Source organism: Neopelma chrysocephalum, unplaced genomic scaffold, assembly GCF_003984885.1.
Source record: "Neopelma chrysocephalum unplaced genomic scaffold, ASM398488v2 Primary Assembly neopelma1_73b, whole genome shotgun sequence".
NCBI lineage: Eukaryota > Metazoa > Chordata > Aves > Passeriformes > Pipridae > Neopelma > Neopelma chrysocephalum.
Genome location: NW_020897734.1, coordinates 5,965,287 through 5,987,348, shown reverse-complemented (window position 1 = coordinate 5,987,348; position 22,062 = coordinate 5,965,287). Strand labels below are relative to the sequence as shown.

General features: G+C 36.4%; 1 protein-coding gene across 5 annotated transcripts in view; it reads left to right on the top strand.

Annotated features, from left to right (window-relative positions):
• Positions 1 to 22,062, top strand: part of DIAPH2 (diaphanous related formin 2) — a 198,841-nt gene that overhangs the window by 8,047 nt on the left and 168,732 nt on the right. For 2 of the 5 annotated variants that reach the window (XM_027687355.1, XM_027687358.1), the window contains exons 2-7: positions 9,757 to 9,789; positions 12,250 to 12,426; positions 13,900 to 14,004; positions 18,137 to 18,157; positions 21,457 to 21,596; positions 21,980 to 22,054. In XM_027687355.1, the coding sequence (XP_027543156.1) occupies positions 9,757 to 9,789; positions 12,250 to 12,426; positions 13,900 to 14,004; positions 18,137 to 18,157; positions 21,457 to 21,596; positions 21,980 to 22,054 (551 nt within the window). The other 3 variants (XM_027687359.1, XM_027687357.1, XM_027687356.1) reach the window with 3 other exon arrangements.

Sequence of the window (22,062 nt, the reverse complement as noted above, 5' to 3'; positions counted from 1 at the left end):
AGGAAAAAATGTTAGTTCTGCAGTTCATTATTATTTCTTACTATGGTAAGAGCGAATGATGGTTGTTATAATGACCTTTAAGATACCTATGGGCTTGTGTTTTTTAATGAGTGTAGCTTTGTGAGGAACAAACATGAAGCCAACATGAGATTGATTAGATTCTAGACTCCTAATAACAGAATAACTGAAGTAGTTAGTTCTTATACAGTATAGATTATCCTGCTTTCCTGTCTGCATTTTGGTTCTTCTTGTTCCTTCTCTTGCTGTGAATTATTTTTATATCTATTAAATATAAGTAACTTCTGAAATACTTCAGCTTCATAATGGAACTGTGCTGGATGTTTGCATTTGTAATTGTGTGACTGCATGAGTAGATGAGAACTTGACAGTTATTAGTTGCTGAAGTGGTTATGTGTTTCAGTTGCATTAGAACAGTAAAATATTTCCATAAAGAAGAAAAAAGAAGACTGCATACCAGGCTAAGCATGTACACAGATGCCATATACATTTCATTTATTGTGCCAGCAACATTTAAAGGGTAAATTAAGAAGACAATGCTTGAGTGCAAAACCTGAAACTCAAAGGGTAAACCCATGCTAGATGGCCAAGTTCCAAAGCTGGCACATGAACATTAACTGAGATCCCTCAGTCTGTGCCTGTCCCTATTTGTAAGCTATGCAGTAGCATTGCTATCTGGTTTTGTATACACTGAAATAAAGATTACATATAGTAATGAATTCACAGCAGTGAATTTTTATTTTCATTTTTCAGCTGGCTGGAGACATTCCCAAATTAGAAAGGTAAAGAGTACAGGAGAAGGCTTTGGTAAAATTTCTGCCTGTAAACCAGATAAGCAATTTTCATATCTTACAAATATTCATTCACATTTTAATTCAGACAAAGGTTGGGTGGATAGGACAGGCTTCCTAAATGCATTAAGGTTAGTTTATAGTTTGAATCACAGAACACTAATTCCTGAATGACTTATAAGATAAGCAGTAATCCCATCAGTTAACATTTGATATTTCAAAACAATTGTTTTGGGAATTTATGGGAAAACCTTTATAAAATTCATGTGTGTGTTCTGGTGTAATCAAAGCACACATGACACTTAAGATAAACCATTTTTTTTCCTTATCTCCTTTAGCAGAATATAAGAGATTCTCCATAACCTATTACAAGACTCTGTAATCGTCCCGAATTCATCTTACTTCTTAACAGGGAATCTCACCTGTACTGAAGTAAAGTGATACCATGGACTTCCTCAGTATTATGTACAGTATAGTTCCTCTCTATTCACTTGCTGCTTCATTTCCTACTTCCCTGAAGGACAAATAATGTTTTCAGGAATCTGTTAAAAACAGGAAAGAATAGGAAAGGAACAAAAAGCCATTGTATGTAACACAGCAGCTATAAATTCAATTTAACCCAGTATTCTTTGACTGTTGAGATACATTATGGTCCATGCCTGTGGAAATTATTCAGTCTTTAGTTTCTGTTCTTCAAGGAGAAGCCAAAGTTTCCCGCTGTGATAGCTGCACTGCTCATTTTTCCAAGTTTTAGTATCACATCTATTATTATTAAGGGAGAAAAAAGTGACTTTATCATCAACTTTTTGTAATGTAGGGATTAAATACTGCTCTGATCAAGTACTTGCTCTTTGCTAGTAAGTCTGTGTCTTGGAAGACAGACAATATTATTCTAAGAGGTTGTTGACATGATCCCTATGACCATGTTCCAAGTCTGCTGGGTACAGACAAAATGAATAGTCTTCACAAGTAATTCCAGCTCCTTTGGCTCCCTGCATCCCTTCTGCTGCCAGTTTGTTTGTGTGCTGTGTTTTGGTTGGTTGGATTTTGTGGGGGTTTTCTTACAACTTACAAAACAACCCAAACAAAGCAAATACACGTTCTCACTTTCTCCAAGACTATCAGAAGTAAAATACTCCATTTTCAAGGAACTGCCCAGTATCCAATGAAGTTCTGTGGCAACTTGCTATGGGTGTTCTGCTTTATCTTTAAGTATATCAAGTCTCTCCCAACAGATACGTTCTGCCAGTTTTAACTTCTCAAATGGTAGCAGAGGAGAATCCAAATGGACTGTGACACTTATTTCAGTGTTTACTGTACCCACAAGATCAAGAGGGGTTCTACAGAACCATCAGCATGCAGTTAAGAATCTTCCCAAAGCTATCTCCGTGTATAACAGCAAGAAAAGTGTACAGAAACTGAGCCTGTCCCCTGTATTAGGCTATACTTGCATTGTCAGAGAGGAAGCAAGTAAAGCAGGAATAAAAAAATATTGTGCACAAGTATTAAAGTGAAGAAATTTCTCAAAGCAGTTTGTGCTTCATTTTTTCAGAACGATTTCAAACCATCTCTCTCACTCTCAAGTCAACTGGTCATTGCTTCTCTTGAAAGAAAAAAAGCTTAGGTTTCAACAAAAGATTAATCCCAGATTCGAAGCGTATAATTGTAGTTAAAAGGGTAAAAGCTAAGATTGCACTTCAGTAAGAATGTGAAGGTGAATCTTGTCACAATAAAAAAAGTGTCTCTTGAGGAAGTGAGGTATAAAAGGAGGAGGCCTATTCTCACTACTCTTAATTGACCACACAGGAGCTTTAGAACAGCTGTCTCTCAGTCTCAGCCACTGCACAATGTGTCCGAATGAAAAGATCAGCCACTTGCACTCAGGAGAGCCCAGAACAAGGGAGGCAGGAACAGCAATTTGGTGCACATCAAGTATTACCATCCAGCCAAACTGGCCTTGTGCTGCTGCTACGATGAAAGCAAAGAGCTCAAACCCACTGCTTGTATCTAAGCATAAAATTGAGATAAAGTCTGCATTTACTATGTTAAGAATTGTTTTGACATCGTTTTCCCCGTTTAACTGTTCCAGAATGTTTCAAATGTACTTCTCAATATTATACCAAAAAAAAAAAAAGAAAGAAAAGCCAAAAAAAGTTCCTTAAAAACTCAAAGCTCAGAAGTTAAACAATTGGATTTTTGAAAAATAAATAGGGCTGAATGTGGCACTGACAAGCACACTTGGCTAAAGAGCACCAGGCATGGAGGGAGCACAGTCAGCATCCAACACTTCCACTGACTGCACTGGGAGCTGCTCTGACTTCATTTTTAATTAAGTCCCAAAAGTTGATCCAATGACTGTTCAACTGACTAGCAAGTGATCTCAGTCCATTTTCCTAGGAAAACCACTTTGTAATTTTCTTCCAAACCCAGTGATTTGCTTGCTGTAGGTGCAGGAAACAGAATATGCTGACACTGCCAAGCAGTCCTGCCCAGTGCCAGTGCAGTAGCAGCCACTTGGACAGATGGCTCCTTCTCTGATAAAGTGTATCTGACACTTTTTAAAGGCACCAAATATATGCACAGAAAGCTACAAAGGATTTTTGAAATTATTCCAATGCACTCCTAATCTACTAGCATTTTACTAAAGGAAGCTTAGGAGGTGCAGCTTTTGAAATAAGCTTTCTTATCAAGTAAAGCATAAAATGTAATTGGCACTCAACTATCTGAATCCTGTGTTGTTTTTTTAAAATACAATATTCTTCAAGAAAGACCATTAAGGGCTCCATTACTAAGATTATTAGATTTGAAAGTGAAATTATTTAAGCTCAAAGTAAATGTAATGCTAGTCTGCAAATGACCCAAAATGTATATGCCAACAGTGTATGTGCTTAGCCTGATGTTTCAAGTACATGAAGAAGTGTAATTCCTGTCCTTATTTCCCCATTTCCACTGACAGCTGGTGCAGTCCCATATGCTGTCTTCCTACTGTCAAATATAATTTTCTTTTTCTTGTGTCTTTATGCAAATCCTTACCTGTTCTAGTGCAGCTGAGACACAGCCTGTAACACGTGAGGTCTCCCTGGAGGTACATGTAGTTCTGATGTAGAAACTGTATCCATTTCTGTTGCTACACTTATTTTATAGAGATTTGCTAGAATGTTTAAAGTGGAAGTTTCTTAATTAGACCCTTTTAGGCTGCTGTACCTACTTATTTTTGTGAGTTGTGGTTGGTGGTTTTTTTTGTTTTGATTTTTTTTGGGAGGGGGAGGCTGCAGAGTCTTGTTTGTTTTGGTTTATTTTGAAGATATGTCCTGTAAAACCTTGTGTTGGTTAATGCCTATGCAATGCCACACACATTTCTAAGTTAAAATCCACAGGTAGAATTTCTCAATGAAAATGGAAGCATCAAACTAAAAGGGGTTTAAATCTTTCTTCTAAGGGCAAGGTTTGCCATGTCTTTTAAGCTTTGTAAAGAACTTGATTAGTTAAATATCTCTTAGATCATTAAACCTGCACATTGAGACCAGTAAGCTGGTATGCACGTCATCAAAGCAGTATTGCAGCCTGTTTGTTGTGAAATTTATGAATGGAGTTGTGACTTGTCTCTTTCAAAAGTCAGGTTTGTAAAAGTTTTAACTAACAAACTGTTGCTTGATAATTTTAAGTGAGGTATTTAAAAGCTGTAGAGTGTCCTGAAGAGAGACAGTGCATTTGTTTGTAATGAAAAGTGTGCTACACTGTCACAAGACATTTTTTCAAGATGCTCAAGGAAAAACCTGTCCTGCAGGATCACTAGATATCAGAATAGGAACCAGATCCTGACTGTACTCAGTGCTGTATGAAGGACTCACCAGTTCTGTAGCACAACTGTTATCAATACAAACCCCGCTGATCCTGGACTGCTTTACTGGTAACTTCTCTGATCTGCTTGGGGCAGAGACTTGAGGGAAAATGTTTGGACTCTAACAGTAGCTCTGGAAAATGCCAAAATGTTCTTTATTTTCCTCTGCACTGGCTAATGTGAGAACTGCTTCTTCTAACAGGCTTCTTGAAAATGTTTCTGCAGTTGTCTGACCTGATCTCACTGTTGTGGTGCCATCCTTGCCTTGTGTCCCACAACCAGAAATTTTGTTGGCTTAGACTGACATGGAACTGCAGCTTTTGAAAGAAGCTTTTAATTTTGCTCTGATTTTTAAAGCTTATCAATGAACACCAATAAATTATTTTCTGAAAGAAACTTTTCAAAACACTGATGGCCACCTGAGATACAAATAAACAATGTTAGTTGAATTGTTTTCCTCAACTCCTTTGTATCTTCTGCTACAAATGTGATGAAATTAAGGCTAATTTTGTTTACAGTGATTTTTATTTTTTTTTCCAACTTCTGCATTGATTTACTTTTTGGTAAAGGCTTCTTTAAAGTAATCTGGAAGGATGCAGTTTTTTGAGCAGTCCCTTTGCTTTTGGAGTGTGACAGTGATCTGCCAGTCGGACAAAAATGAGGAAGCTGGTTCAGTTTCCCTCAACCTCCATTTTCAGTCAGACCAGACCAGATTGCTGCTTAGGGTCTCTCTGTCCCCCTTGCACAGAGATATGGTGTGGAGGTGGCCTTTTTCCTCATTCATTGAGGATCAGATGATGGTGAGTGTCCTGTTCCTCTGACATGTTCCCCCCTCCCTGTTTGGGAGCAGTGCTGAGGCATCTCCAGCACTGCGATTATAGAACTGGTGCCCTCTGCTGTTAATGATTTACCAGCCGGGGTGACCCTTGGGCTTTATTTAGCACGAGGAATTGTCTAACTTATTTTCAGAGCATTTTCTGAATAGTCAGTCTCCCGGAGGGAATAAAGTAGAGGAACTGGGAAAAGCAGGCAGCTTCCTGTCTGGGAGGTGGCTGCCACCCTGCAGTTGAACAGCACTGACTCAGTGCTGCCAACATGAACCATTTTCCAGCTGTATTTTGGCAGCCTGATGTAAGGGGTTCACATGCTCCTTGTACAACCCCAGGGAACATGTTCAGGTTTGAGATAAAGCTTTAGTTTAAACATTTAAATAATACATGTTTGAGGAGTTTGTGAAGCAAACAAGATTTTTCCATATGGTGTCATATAGGCCAAATGTAAATGTCCAGCAATAGTAACAGAACTATCAGTATTGCTTGCTTCAAGTATCTTTGAGACAGCAGATGGATTACAACAGTCATTTCAAGTTTGTTTTGTTGTTTTGTTTTGTTTTGTTTTGTTTTTTAAGGAATGGTAAATTGTCCTTGAAGTGGGAAAAATATTACACTAAAGCAAACATGTTGTGAAATACGTTTTTGTTAATTTCATTAGTAATGTCAGATACACTCTATCATGGAGAAAGATCTTGAAGGGCCTAAATGAGTGTATAGTTCTGGTTTTTGCACATCAGCTTGTATGACTCGGGTATCTTTTCACAATTTCCTAGGTGCTTTTTTAGATTTAATTACAAAATTGAATATGTTAACAGACAGTTAAATTGTCTAATGGGAACATTATTCATTCTCTGAACTGAAGAACAGAGGTTGTAGGAGTGAATTCTATTTTGTGACTGTAAGACCTAGTTTCAAGTTGCAGACAACTTTTTGTACTTCAGATATTAACCAGCTTTGGGTTTTGTCCCTTTAAACTCCCTTGGTTCAGGTACTCATGTGGGAAGTTATTCCCTTTCTGGTTTGTATGCAAATGTCTTTGCAGGCTGTTAAAAAGCACTTGTCCTTGAGAGAAACTTTACCATGGCTTTTGGAGGTGTTAAAGTCAAGCTAAATTTTAGAAAACAGTCATATCATCTCAGTTTAGAAAAAAAAAAAAAAGAAAAAAAGAGTTAAGAGAAGATCGTTTCTGTTTGCTACCCCTAGAAAATGAGAATTGCTTGGAGCAGGTGGAGCTGCTCCCTGAGCTTGGAGCCCACGTGCAGGAGCAGATGTTGCAGCACACCACAGTTTGCTTGGGCAGTGGGCACTGGAGTTAAAATTGCTGTTAAGTTTAGAAGTTATCCAGATGATCATTGTTTCGTTGTACATGTGGAGAACTGAAAGTTACTTCTGATTTTATTTTTTGTGGTGGAAGTGAATCTTTAGTGTAACAATTAAAAACATGGCAAAGTAATACTTAAATATAAGGGTAAGATCAATCCACACATGTAAATTCACTTCAATTTACTCGTGTCCAGCTCGAGTGATCTGGAAGGTTTTATTAATACATAAGTTCGAGAAAGATGTAAAGAAAAATAGGCTTACTGTGAGTTTTGCATTAAAAGTTGTTGTAATCATCTCAAGTCATTAAATTCTGTGGATGTGATATTGTTGCTGCTGTAGCCTGAACTGAGCTTGCATGAGGAAATAGTGGTTTCTATACCAAGAAATGTAGTGAACTATGAATATCTTTCTGCTGTTTTCATGTGCAAGATTTCCTGACTGAGACTCGGCCTTTTAAGATAAAAGAATTGTCTGGTGCAGTTACGTTAGTATATGGTGTGATTTTTGTGTGCCTTACTGGCATGATCTGTCTGTACTAATGCAAGTAGCCAGATACATAAACTAAAATCAGGAAGAGTAAATAGAAAATGATATTAACTATTGATAAACTGGAAATATGGTGTTTGAAAGGGAGAAGCTCTGTCACTTAAGTCTTCTAAGTAAAGAACTAAGTAAATCAGTAGGAAATAGTTCTTTGGTATAGATGCTGAAGAAATTCTGGGGTGTGTGTTGGCATTAAAAACAGATTATACGCTGCTGTCTTAAATTGTATGTATAATTATACGTACAAATATTAATTTGATATCTCTTATCTGCAAATGTTTAATCTTGGAGATTTTTGCAAAACCTTTTCCTTTGCGCTGCTTCTTAACACAAGGAGTTAATGTCTTTAACAAGCTAGGAAAGGGTTGATTTCTTTTTGTCTTGTGTTGCTCTGCTGACTTATAGGTAGCTGAAAGAATAATGCTAGAGGACTACAAAATCCACAATATCTTTAACTTCCTTGTAGGGAGGTAAACTACTTTTGGTTTATGTTCTGAAATCAGACTGGAAGTGTGATTTCTTTGTTAGTATAAGAGATTGTCAAAATAGTGTGAGAATCTGCAGGTACATAACTGCCTCAGCTTTGCCTCCAGCTGCTTTCAGTTTCTCTCCTACCTGTTAAATGTGTTGCTTATCTTGAGTAGCTGCTGGCAGCAGTGTACCTTACACACCATAAGGATATCTGGGAAGAGTGCTTGAGGTGTCTGAAAAAATGGTGTGTGGTATCTTGTTTTAGTATTCCGTATTTTGCCCAGAGGAGTTTGAGTGACAAATGCAATATAAGTGTAGAGATGGGGTAGATTATCCTGTTCCAGGTTCAGGGAGAGATTGACAGTGCTTAAATGAGAAGGGGAAAAAAATTCTAGTACAAGTAACTGCTAAAACAGATACGCAGTTTTAGAACTTCTTGCTTGCACAGTTGTCTCTGGGTTGAAATCATGCTTAGGCTTTACTTCATTTTGCTCAGTAATCTCAATTAAAAAGAAAAGATCTATTTACTGGAGTATGGACATATTAGTTTTGATTTCAAGATTATAAACTCCATTCTAAGTCCAGGTAATGAAAATACAGGAGAGGCATAAGGAAAGGCATTGAGATGTGGCAGTTTGGAAGCTGAAGGTGTCAACACCTGGATGTCCAGATGTCTGTGCTGGGTCAGGCTGAGGTGGAGTTTGTTCATATGGTGCTGTGTCCTAGATTTGTGATCAAAGCAGCGTTGATAGAACACCAGTGCTTCAGCTTTTGCTGAACATCCCTTCCCAGTGTCAAGGCTTACTCCTTCCCACCTGGGAGCAGGGTGGGTGGTCTGGAGGTTGGGAGGGGGATACAGACAGCACAGCTCATCCACAGTGATGAAAGAGATATTCCAACCATATGACACCATGTTCAGCAACAAATCCAGGGCTGTGGAGTGGGGAGGAGGATTTTTTTCCAAATTAGCAGTTGCTCAGAAGCTGGGTAGGCATTGGTCTGCTGGTGCTCCCTGATGGTTTTGCATAATTTGTTTCATTATTTTATTTTTTTGTTTTTATATCTCAACCATTAAGTTTGTCTTGCTTTTGTACTTGGGATTCTCTACATAATCTTGCTGAGAGGGAATGAGCAAGTGGCTCCATGGGGACTGACCTGTCAGCCAGGGTCAGTCCACCACACTGTCCCATGTACTTCTGAAAGCTTCTTGAATTCTGTCCCCCCCATAAGTTCTAGACCTTATTTCCTATTCATGACTTCGTGTAAATTGAGCAAAGTTCATAAACTGAAGCTTCCTTGATAAACATTGTTGATATTGGTGTGCAATGTAAGTGGTTTGGGCCATGAATAGAAATGTAACTGGTGATTTTTGTCAGCAGGATTTTCCTGCTCTTAAGGAAAAAGTGAGCGGGTACAAGGGAGGGAGAGATGATAGTGAGTGGTTTGTGAATCACCAATTCAGTGACTTTAACCAGTTCATCTACCAATGGACATTATTCAGTGTAGAAGTTGGCAGAAGGCTCCAGAAGCTTGGGCACAGGAAATTCTCAGCTCTGAGTTTCAAAAATGGTCCGAGCTGAGAATGTCACATAACTCTGTGCTGACGCAGTTTGAAGTCCAGGAGTCCGTGTTTGTTTTGGAAAGCCTTCTAAGAGATCTTGGTGCATTTTTATGCAATACTGGGGGTACTAGAGCAATGCAGGTTTCAGATTCATGAATTAAATAGTCAAAAGACCAGGTGCAATGAGATACAAGCTTGCTTTTTCATAGAAAATGCAGTATATTCCATGTTCATTTAGCTTTGTTAGAACACAATGAAATTTCAAATGCTCTTAAATGTTCAAATACATGAAATACAGACTTCTTTATTCTGAAACAGTAGGTAACACTGTCTTTTTTTCTTTGATTTGTGTGTGTTGTTTTTTTTTTTTAATAGAATATTCAAATAAAAACTTTGGCAGATGATGTGGTAAGGTCTTTGTAGCATCTTAATTTGCAATGGTAACTCCACGCTGCATGCTACTTTATTTCAAATGTTGTGGACAAAATAACATGGTCTTATAAGGATATTAATCAATAGATTTCAGAAAATTGAGAGACTATTCCTAAAGATCTTAATTTGTAATTTCTGTTGAAGAAGATTAATTGTGATTTCTATTTGAAGGAACTTCTTTGACCACATTCTAAATACTTTAGTAATACTGTGGATGTGTTGAAACTGTTACTCAACAGTTCAAGCATTATTTTTCTTGACCTTCTCTTTAACAGTAAAGGATCTGCAGTGGTTCTTCAAAGTTAGTTGCCACATGATTCAAATGGAATTATATTGGGTAATAAGTGTGTACTGAATGCCAAACAACAAGTTTGTATTCAGTAGCACTAACTTAATAGCGCTGAATACTTTGAAACCTGTTGCAAAGTATTTTTGCAGAAAGTTATATCAAAATCGATTTCATTAAAATTAAAAATTTGCATTATATATATAATAGTTAAGCCACACTGGCTATTTAGTTCCTGATATTCTACATGTCTGAAATGAGGAGATTGTACCTAGTAATCATGTAGAAGATTTATTTGTGGCTTCAAAGTGATCTCACCATTGCAATCTCATTAAACAAATTTGTTGTTAATAAGTTATACTTGAAACAGATCACAGTATGGGGAAATTGGATCTTAAATAACTTTTTGTGCCTGCTGAATGGGCTTTTTAAACTAAGTGAACAGTTACACTGCATTTGGTGTATACTGGCTAAATTTGGATACTGCCTTTCAGGCATTTGTCCTATCCTTGGCCTTTTTACTGGGCTATGCCCTAATTTTAGTTTCCAAAAACGTAATTTAAGCTATTCTAATAAGGTAAAAAAAAGGATTAAAGTAATATTCTTGCCTTGTTAAAGACATCAACTATATCCTTGTAGGTATTGTGTTTCTGTCCACAAATGTAAGATTTCTAAGGAAGAAGAAAACCCACCTACCCCCATTCAGAAAACACAAAACCCCCCAGAAAAGCTCAGAAGAAATTCAAAGGGAATGCAGCTTATCTAGGGATACTGTACTTCAAAACTTTAAGGTAGTCTTCTAGAATTTCAAAAAGTAAAAATTAAAAAAATGAACAAAACCAAAACAAAAACAAAAAAACCAAAACAAAAAAAACAAACAAACAACAACAAAAAGAAAAAGAAAAAGAAACAAAACAGTGACAGAAAAAAAATCCTTCTTCACTATACTTCACAGCACTTGCTCAAATTTCTTCACTCTGGACTCACTAATTGAAAATGAATCAAAATTTTGCAAGTGAAATATTATATTAAGCTTTTCACACCTCACAGAGGTTGTACAAGTGTAGCAAATATAAATTTTGGTTTCTGTGTTTTCATGGAGGTAACCTAAGTGCCATGAATGATCCTGGTAACCCTACATAAGCTGCTGTTAGATGAAAGCACATCTTCATAAGGCTGTTCAGTGCCTGAAACAAATACAGGAGTATTTGTTGATGCAAACAGTTAATTGAAAAAAGTGCTATAGGCATAACATTCTCGAAATGAGCATATATATATATATATATATATATATATATACATATTTACATATATATATATCATTAAAGGCAGTTATTAAGTCAAAAAATTGGACTCTATTCAAAATAGAGTTATTTTTCAAAAACAAATAAATGGCCTTATGAGGAAGGTGTCCTTATTGGTTGTTTCCAATATTAACAAAGTAACTGAGTAAGCATGCTTAAAAAACAAAGCTGGGGGTTTGGTGTGAGGGCTAAAGCAAGTCAGTGGCAGACTGTATGACATGCTTTCACTAATGTCTGTTATGTGTATTTAACTATGGGTGGCTGCTTCTGTGTCAGTAATCCATTACCTGGCTTTTTAAAATTTTGCACTAATTTCAGGAGTCTGTACTGAAAAACGCTTCAAGGAATTGTGAACTATGCTTGGAGCATTAATTCCTCTACAAACTTTATTTTACTTTAGCAGGATTTTTTTATAAGCCTGATGAACTTGTGAGTACCTCCTTCCCAACGCTGGCTTTTTCAGTTGTCCTCCAAAGACTTATAGCTCTTCAGGTGAAGGAACGCTTGGACATTACCTTTGTGGTACCATATTTATTCACTATCAGGATAATTAGGGAGTAATGTGAGAAGATGAGTTGAAGATTTTGAAATGCTAAGAGTTTAACCTAGATGGTATAGTTTTGAAGCTGCGAGAAATATTTATATTGCTTTTGCATGTGACCTGTCATGAGTTTACCTTATATGTTATTGTCTTTCTATGAAAAGTAATCTCTGAATATTAAGAGTATTTTTACTTACAGTTCAGTTTGAGTTTTAACTCTGCTGCTTGAATTAACTAAAAATGTGTGTGTTGGCTGCTTTCCTATATTTCTATTTCTGCTGATTTTTGAATGGATGTCTTTGCAGCGTGACAGGATTACAAGCTTCAGGAGATCAGCAGTGAAAAAAGAGAAGCCTCTTATTCAGCACCCTATTGACTCCCAACCTTCCATTAGTGAGATCCCACATGCCCAAGCGCTTGTTGATGAGCGTTGCATGAACTTATCAGAAAAAGAAGTGATGGATCTCTTTGAAAAAATGATGGTAAGATGATATTCCACATCATTTTATGAGTTTTAATTTGGTTTCAAGTTAGTATTTATTGTATAGCAGTTGTTTTCAAATATTGTAATTTTGGGGAGTATCCCATACCTTGTGAGGGTAGGCCTAATAGACCTGTCTAAACTGGCACGTAAACTCAAAGAATGCCACTATTAGAGATGTTTAAATGGTTTGGTCTACTTCTACAGGCAAAACAAAGGCAAAAAGGCTAAATTTAAAAAAAAAAACCTGTTGATTGCTTCATTAAAACAACCCATATAGATTTTAGTTGCAGTAGTTAGATACTGCTGTTGAAGGGTTGTTTTTAATGAAGTGAAGTTAATAAATACTGTTGGAAAATAGTGTTTTCTATTAATAAAATATTAATACCTAGAAACCTGAATTTTTGCATAGTCTTGAATATCCACTGTCATAGGATCATTTATTAAGGCTTTTGATTCTACTCACAAGGCAACTTTTCTATTAGTAATACAGAAACTAACTGAAGTGGGTGTGTCCTGCCATGCACACTGGTATTGGTACATGACATGTCAAGAAATGAGTTTTTTTGAGTATTTTTAGAAATACAGTTTTCTGTATCATTCTTCAAAATTATTGTGAACTTACATGCAGTCAAGAACTGTCCTGTTCCATTGTGTGGTTCTGCTCTGGTCAACGAAGCTGTGAATCTCTTTTGAAGGATTGGATAAGTGTTAATTAACACTTGCTTGATTTACTTGTTAGGTAAAGGGATTAGTTTTTAACTTTTCCAGGTAATGTTAATTGAAGCAGACAATAGGTCTGTCTTCCAGAGACTCACAATTCTCTGATAAAGCTGTTCACTAGTAAGTTATTACAGTAACATTTACTGGCTTTCGTTGACAATCTGAAGTGACTTTGACTTTTAATGGCATGACTAGTAATGATTACATTGCATTTAATCAGTTATTAAGTTAAAACAGGCATCTCTGGGTTTAATCTAGCAGAATGTTTTGACTTCTAGGCTTGTTTTAAATACATCAGTTGGAACACTTTCACATCTGCCACTTCTACGAGCTAATAATCCATGTAATAACAGCCCTCTGATTAGATAGTGCAGGAATGGTGTCTGTGGTGATAACATTGTATTAAAAACACAGGGAACTTCATGAGTTAATGCTGAAGTATCAACTTGAGCTGTAGGATTTTTGTATTTGTCCTCTAGTTCTGTTTGTTGAGCCAAATTTCACCAATGTAAACTACCCTTTATTTAAATTAAGTAAATAAACTAATTTTGTTCAAGTCTCAAAAACAGTGAACACAAGAGGTGACAGAATTAAATGAGAAAATAGGGTAGCTCAGAATTAAAAAAAACTCCTGCAGATAAACTTGAAAAAGTCACTTCTTGTTTGTTTAACGAAAGTAGTATAAAAAGAACAAAGACTAGTAAAAAGCATGAAATAGATTCTTGATGTTGTGTGGGCTGTTTCTTTACAGGAAGACATGAACCTAAATGAGGAACGTAAAGCTCCTTTAAGAGATAAAGACTTGAGCACAAAACGGGAGATGGTTGTCCAATACATTTCTGCAACTGCCAAATCCGTAAGTACTCACCTCTCCAAGACAGAGGAAAGAAGCTTTAGGAGTGTTATGCTTTTCAAGCTTGAAACTTTAATTTTTTTTTGGTCTGGATTTATCTAAGAGTGGTAGGAACAAATAAATAAATCTGTACTTACTAATGTACTTTGAAATGCTTGCAGCTGCATCTGAAGGGTTAGTTTGTGTTTCAGTTGCTGGGCAATGTAAAAACTTGATCCTTTCTTGTAAAAAAAAAATACAGGAAATTGCAAATCGAATGATGTAGAGACATGGATAAAAGCTGAGCATATTTCTGTGGAATTCATCTTAGGAATTTTTAGTACCAAAAGTTTTTGGAAGGGATAGCAGGACTTCATAATTTCAGCAGTGACGTACGTACTGGATTCCTTTAGTGAAAAGATGGTCTTAAAACGAGTTTTAAATTACATTTTGAATAGGAAAAGTATATTTGGACCTTTCATTTGTGTTGGTTATTTTCTCTTCTTTAATTGAATGATTAACACTTTGTTGATTGATCCTTCATGTGGAATTTTTGAAATCTATCTTTTTCAACGTGCCAAAATTTTAAGGAAATGACTGGATGCCCCAACATTTTTTGGGGTGCAGAAATACAATTTTAAATAGTGAAGAGCTACTATTTATTTTCTGCAGTTGGAGTATTACTACTGATTGGTTATAAAATACAACATTAGTGCTTTTTGTGTGTTAAAAATTGACCAGGGCATATATAGTTCTTATGTAAAAGGAGAATATGCCACAAAAACTTACAAATGTTGGATGTTTTGATTTCTTAGAAACAGGTTTTGTCCTGATTTGTGCCCCTTTTTGTTGCATAAAGAATTTTAAGGAAGTTCCTAGTGGTATTCTAAGTTCCTGTATTCTAAGGAACTGGATGAATTGAAGTGTTGGGAAGAAGTGGTGCTGAGGGGAAGCTCTGTGTTTCCAAGGGGCACTAGTGTGCTTCAAGTGACAAAATTTGCTATCAGTCTAGTTCTTCAATAAAATTGGGTAATGCATATGATTTTCTTTGGAAATGAGAATGAATCTAATGAATCTCATCTTTCAGTTGCTGTGTGCAATAAAAGCTTACTGGAAATGAAGACCACTTGTGGAGTAATTGTTCAAACATGTAGTGGCAGCACTTCTGCGGGGCTGAGTCTGAGTGCTAAATATAGACAGCATTAAACAATCTGTTTTGTGGGGAAATAAACTGGCAAATAAGATTATGTTGGCGTCTGCCTAATGAATCTGCAAGCATGGACTGCAAGCAGTACAGCTGACTTGCCTCTTTTTAACCTTGAAAATCAGCTCTGCAGAGCAAAATTTCAAAAAATTAAGACTACGATGACATGCAATTATTATGCAAATGCCTTTCATGAAACATAAACTTCGGTGAGGAAGATCTTGCATTATGATGGTGATGAAATGGTAATGAAAATGGTGATTTAGTTTCTGAGAGGAGTGATGTTCCTGCTTGAGTTCATCTTAAACAAAATCCACAGTCCTTAAGTCTGTGCTGGAAGGAATCCAGTGCTTAAAGCATAGTCTGACTAAACATACAAGTTATTGGAGAATTATTCAAGCTTATGCAGTAAATAGTATGAACTTGCCTGTTAATGTACTTTGCCTAGACTATCTTTGGGAACTATTAATTATGCTTTGTAAGGTTTTTGACTTCACTTAGTGATCAATGTTAAATTTTTCTTGGTAGGTAAGAATATTTTATTGAAGCAGTAGAAAGGGAAAGCATAAAGTAGAAGTGAAAGTACTTCCAGTTCTTTCCAACAAGTAGTTGAACAATGGTGATCTCTCTCGTATGCACTGATGCTGAAATGTACCATAATTTTGTGGCTGAGCAAGGAAAGCATGGCTCCCATTGCATGGCTAACTGCTGGAACTTTAACAGATTGCAATCCTGCCATCATATGTGCTGCAGCATGGGAAACTTAACAGAACTGGGAATATGTTTGTCAAGATGTACTAACAATTGAAAAAAAATAATTCTAAAAGGTCCTTTTATGTGAACGTGCACTTAGAGCTTAAGTCAGCACCAGTATGGATGTTTTACACATATGCAAAATGTTTTTCCTGGTGGAAAAATGTCTCGTACTGAAGTTTGTGTGCTTTGGTGTGTCCTTCTTGCAATTGAATCACAGCATTTGAATGGAATTGTGCAGAAATATAAACTACCTTTCTGTAGCATGTTACTCCAGTTTCATTTTCAAATAACTAGCATCTTAATTGATTAAAAAAAAAAATTAGAAATATAGGCCTTAATTGTAAAATGATGATTGGGCTCTTACAATGGAGCAAAACTCATTTTCACCTTTAAATTCATCTTCTGTTTAGTGAAACTACAATTCTGCTCACATGAATTCAAGCCCTAATTAATCTTTATTGCGTCATGAACCGTCAAACTTTCTTTTCTTCAGGATTACCATCCATGAAAATGCTGGTTGCATTCAAAGTGATCTTAAAATGTCTTAAAATTTCTACCTTTTTCTTTGGTCACAGATGTTCCTTTTTTGCATTGAAAATACTTGGACTTTTTCTTCTGCTTAGAGCTCACAAAACACACTTAACAGTTGATGTAGCTTTTCTCATGGTTCATTTCATGTTTGTTTTAATTAGGCTTTTGAGTTCTCTCGACTCATGTGAAAGTATCACTTTCATTTCTGTTGTTGTCTTGACCAAATTATTTTTGAATTTGGTGCTTGTTTCCTCTGCCTGTGTGCCATCTGCAGCATGTTGACCATGCTTTTCTGAAACACTTCTGTCTTCGGAGTTCTGAGTGAGAAAGGAAACTTGGGTTTCATGGATGAAGAAAGCTTTCCTTTTTCTTGGGGGTGGAGGACATGTAGAAGCTGATGAGCTGGATGCTTTCATGTGAAGTGATTTTCTGATTCCTTCTCTTGCTCGAAGAGAAAGATTGTTGACCAGGGGAATTACATTGCTGAAGGAATGAAATTCTGTTTCAGAGCTGAACTTGGTGACGTTTCATTCCATGTTGAATAGCTGAACATTGGTGAGAGAAGAAGATAGTAAATTAGGAAAAGAGATTGTCTGGTGATGACAGTTCATCTTGTGCTTCTAGAGGAAGCTTCATCAGGAAGAGGAGAGAAGATGTGATTGTGAAAGCCTTGCAGGGACTTCTGCTTCTGAAAGACTTCCTAAAGTAATAATAGAAGAGATAACAGTAGAAAATGAAGCAGGTAGAGGCTGAACAGATACAGTCAAATTCAGATCTCAGAACAAAATCAGGCTCTTAATCAGACAGCAGTGATTATTCAGTAGAGGGGCTGCTGCCATCAGATTGCAGCAAACAGCTGATGAGGAAAGGCTGACAATATTTGAGCAGAAGTCCATAGTCCTGGTGCTCCCAGGAACGTGGCCATTTGTGCCAAGTGAGAGAACAGGGCACAGATGTGCTGCCTTCCTGTGGAGTTTCCTCTGTGGAAACTCAACCTTTTGTTCAGGAATAGGCAGAGGTGCTGTTCAATGGCAAAAAGAGAAGATGGCATTCTGAAAATCACTGTTTAATTATCCATGTAATTAAAAGCATCCATACTGAGCAGTTGAATAAAAATGCCATACAAGATTTTTCTGAAATGCAAGTTAGAGTTATAACTGTAGGCTATGTTTTTGATTATGAAAACTTAATTAAATTCAGTGGTGACATCACCTAAATAGATCAAAAGCTCCATAATATATCAAGTTGTTATACATCCAAGGAAGTGAGTATGCCATTAGAGTGTTCTGTAGTTTTCTCAGTATCATATATAAAATTTCTGACCTGATAATTTTAACTGAATGGCATACTTAATCTTTCAAGATATAGCTGTCAGGCCAGGTATTTAGTTATCTGTTGGTAAATGTGTCAAATACTGATGATTCAGCAGTGGAACATAAGAATTTGAAATTGTTTCTCCTACAGAAGAACTACTGTTTTCCTGTTGAGAAGCTCTAACTCTTAGACAGTTTGATAAAGTAATAAAAGAATGTAACTACTACTAATGATTAAACACTGAAAAATGTGTGTGATACTGCATCCTACTAAGTACTTTGCTGTGTTTATTTATGTATTATTATTATCTTTTTCACACAATAACCTCTCTTGGCTGACCACTGCATGCAGATAGTCGGAAGTAAAGTTCCGGTGAGTACGAACATAATGGTTTTGTTTTTCCTTATGAATAAACTTCCATTTTTGAAGATTAGACTGGAATATTTTGAACTTTTATCTGGGATTTAAAAGTTCAGTGGGCATAACTGAATCCTTGTTTTAATTATCAACCACCTCAGTCATGTTTATCTTACCGGTATAAGATCATTGCTTGCACTTTTGAGGGATTTGCTTTTAAGTTTTCAGAAGTCTATTTCCAAATACTTCAAACTCACTGAACTCATCCCTTCATTGTGAGCAACAATTATAATTCAGGCTTGTCTTGCTTTTTATTGAAGGCAGGCACTTGAAACTTTAAATTGACAGTATTTGGCTTACTTCCTTCTGTTTAGATGTGGAATTTTTCTATGTCCTAATTGTTATTATTCATAGTTAGTCTTGAAATGCCAACTACTGCATATCAGTGTGAGAATAAGATCAATTTAGAGGATTCAAAAGGTCAATTAATAAGCATAAGATGAAATCACTGACAACATATCTTTTCTCTTATTAAGGGCTCATCTACATTTTATATTGTCATGATTAAATGAAAATATTATAAACAAATATTTGGGAATTAATTTGTTTCCTGGAAAAAAGGAATTTTGGGAAAATAATTACAAATACATTTAAAATAGGGGCTGAAAGCAGAGATCTTCTTTTTAGTTACAGATGGACATTATTTTTTATTTCAGCCAAAACAGGCTTTTTCAGGTACTGCAAGGCTTTCTACTGAGGTCATATTCAGTAATTATATTTTGTAGTAAAAATAATAGAGAATAGCTTATGAATTAAAACTGTCTAATCATCAGCACAAATTGAATTAAATATATAAAATATAGTGTATAGGACAAAGAACTTTGTGTTGGCTTTGTTTTATTCAGAGTGGTCTTTAAGCAGACTTTTTGTTTGTGTTCACCAGTACTTTTCAGTTTTGTACAGAGTACTGGTTCTTCCCCGACAGAGGAAAATACCTTCCTTGTGCTTGTGTATTTAAAGGTATTTGATTTTTGAAGGGACAGATTATTAATTTTCCAGTTCAGTGTGTTAAAACCAGTTTCAAATAATCCCTGCTGCCATGTAATTTCCTTATGATATGAATTAGCCTGAACAGCTGTTTTGTGAAGAGATTATTTTTAAAGGAAGCTGATATTTGCAGAATGGGTAGGGGAGAAACTCTAATATCTGTTTATGTCCCCATGCCTTTTAATTCAGGGCCTGATGGAGATCGAGAATAGTTCTGCATTAAAAGTGCATTAAAATGTTTTGTACAAATAACTTGCTGGATTGTAAGAAGTGTTGGGTATGACTTCTGCATATTATTGCTTCAAGAATGCTTGCACTTGGTGTGCTCCTTTACAGAGTATGTTTTCACAGGAGTCATCCTTCAGGAGTTCTTTGATCTGCCAGCATATGTAGCTATTTTCTTGAAGATTTACAGATTTGCTGTGGTTATGGAAAGGAATTTTGGGATGTTGATGCTGTTGGGTTGTAGTGACAATTGCAGAGAAGAGGTTTGCCTGTTCATGGGAACTTTGGAGCTTTAACCTGTTTGAGTTTTCCATGGGATCCCAAGCACTGCAGTGGAAGGGCAGTAATGACAGGAAATAATCTCTTTGGAAGATCAATTTTGTCTTGGATTCTTGCTTTCTAGAGTGCTTTTTGTAAAGGTCTAGCTTGATTGAAGTTGCCATTATTTCTTCTCTCTATACATTTTGTGGCTTACAGCAGTACTTCTTTTACAGTTTGGAAAATGACCAAAATGACAAAAACTCTGTCCAGTGTAGATCCATATTGTGTAGGTGCTGTACGTTAATTACACATAAAATCTCTTCTGGCTTCCATCCATTCAATGAGCAGCATAAAGCTCTTCCTGTTCTTTACGTTCTGGTCTTTTCTAGTTCTTTACATTCTGGTCTCTCAAAATGATGGTTTTCCTGAACTATGATGATTTTTGATATATTTACCTGATTTACAGTCAGTCCCTCCTCTTGTAAAGATAATCCCCACCTGTTTATTTCTTTGTCTTTTGGTGGAAGACCATGTCTTTGTTTAGGAGGTTGATGGTGACTGATTGTACCTCCTTTATATCCTACTTACTCATCTTTGTCTGTCTTGGTCCTTTGATGTATAGCTGACACGTCCAGCTGAAGGTGCTGTGCATGTCAGCAAGAAATATTTTCAGAGCTGACACAGTCAAGAGGGTGCTTCTGTCTTAATGCATTCACAGTCTGTCATGATTTTGTTCTGAATTTGAAAGTATGTTGTGAACTTAGATTCAATGCACATAACAGAAATATGTAGGTCAAAGTCATTAACTTAAATTTAGACAAGTCATTTTGTCATCAGCCATACTTAGTGTCACTTTCGGAAAATGAATGATAAGAATTTTATTAGAGCAAACCAGAAACTTCATAAGAAGCTGAGCTTTGTGAAAGAGAGACAATTAGAATATTAGTAGTGGGAGTTCCTGATACAATTAAAACCAAATACATATAAATCCTCTTCTAGGTCAGGCCTGTCTCCTGTTGCCTTTACACCCATGACATCCTTATCAGGTTCTCTTCAACAGACCCTCCCGAGCTAAGGAGCTTTAGGAACTGCGTATGAATCACAACCACTCTTCTGAGATAAGCCCACTGCAACTTGTCAGGGCTGTACAAAAGATTAGTTGCACCCTTTGGTAAAATATTTTGTGTATTGTTCATGGTTTTGAATGTGACAGCTCTAAAAACTGATAATCAGTTATTTTAATACTGAAATACCTTGTAAGTAGTTATACTTCTGTGGCAGTTCAGCAGGGAGATGAGCTCTTTGTCAAATCTCCCATATGAGTCTTTTGTAGCAAACAAGATCCTCTGGAGATCTCTATTAGGGGCCAAACATGGAATTATGGTACAGCAAGAAATTAAGTCATGCAGTTGCATGAACTGTGGGCTTTTTTGTGTGTCTCTGTTTATGATTGTTTCTAATACAGTTTTGTGAAGTAGATGTTTAACTGCTGCACACTCATTTAACATGTTAATACAATTGAATGATGGAATTAAATTTTTGTATTCAATTTGTAGTGCATGCACTTTTACTCAAAGAAGTGAAAAAGATTCCAGAAAAAATATTTACCCTTGTGACGCAAATCCGAAAGTATTAAACGTTGATGACAAATCCAAGTCAGGTGTCTTTAATACTTGTAGTGTGATTTAAAAATTCATGTGGAAATATTAGTCTTGTGTTTTATCATATAAACACTACTATGATGAATAGAACACTAAGCAGTGTTCTGCCTCCTGTGATAGGGTGGACTGAAAAACAGCAAGCACGAGTGCACACTGTCCTCACAAGAATATATCCATGAACTGCGATCTGGAATTTCAGATGAAAAACTTCTTAATTGCCTGGAGTCTTTGAGAGTGTCTCTAACCAGCAATCCAGTCAGGTGAGTAGCAATTCCTGCACTAGTTTTCATCATGCTGTTTTTGCTAAGCAAGAAAGAGTTGTGGGGTTTGTTTTTTTTTTGAAACCAGAGCAATTATGCAAATGCTTGTTGACATGAGAGAGGTGTTCTCAGCACACTGGAAAAGGATGAGTGAAATGTTTGTAACTGTCTGCAGTATCTCCTCACCTCTCACAGAGCTTCTCAACAGCCTGTAGTTGTTGGAACTGAGTGTTTGTCTTGATGGTTGATCAAAGTCTTCTGGGAAGTGGGACCGAAAGTGGAGCCTATGAAGGGATGTACAGGCAGTAATGGAGACAAACCTTTGCAAGATTTACATTAGATTAAGAAATATTTAAAAGCGTTTCTTTTCCTTTTTTTTCCAGCTGGGTTAACAATTTTGGACATGAAGGTCTTGGGCTTTTGTTGGATGCATTGGAAAAGCTTCTGGACAAGAAACAGTAAGGAC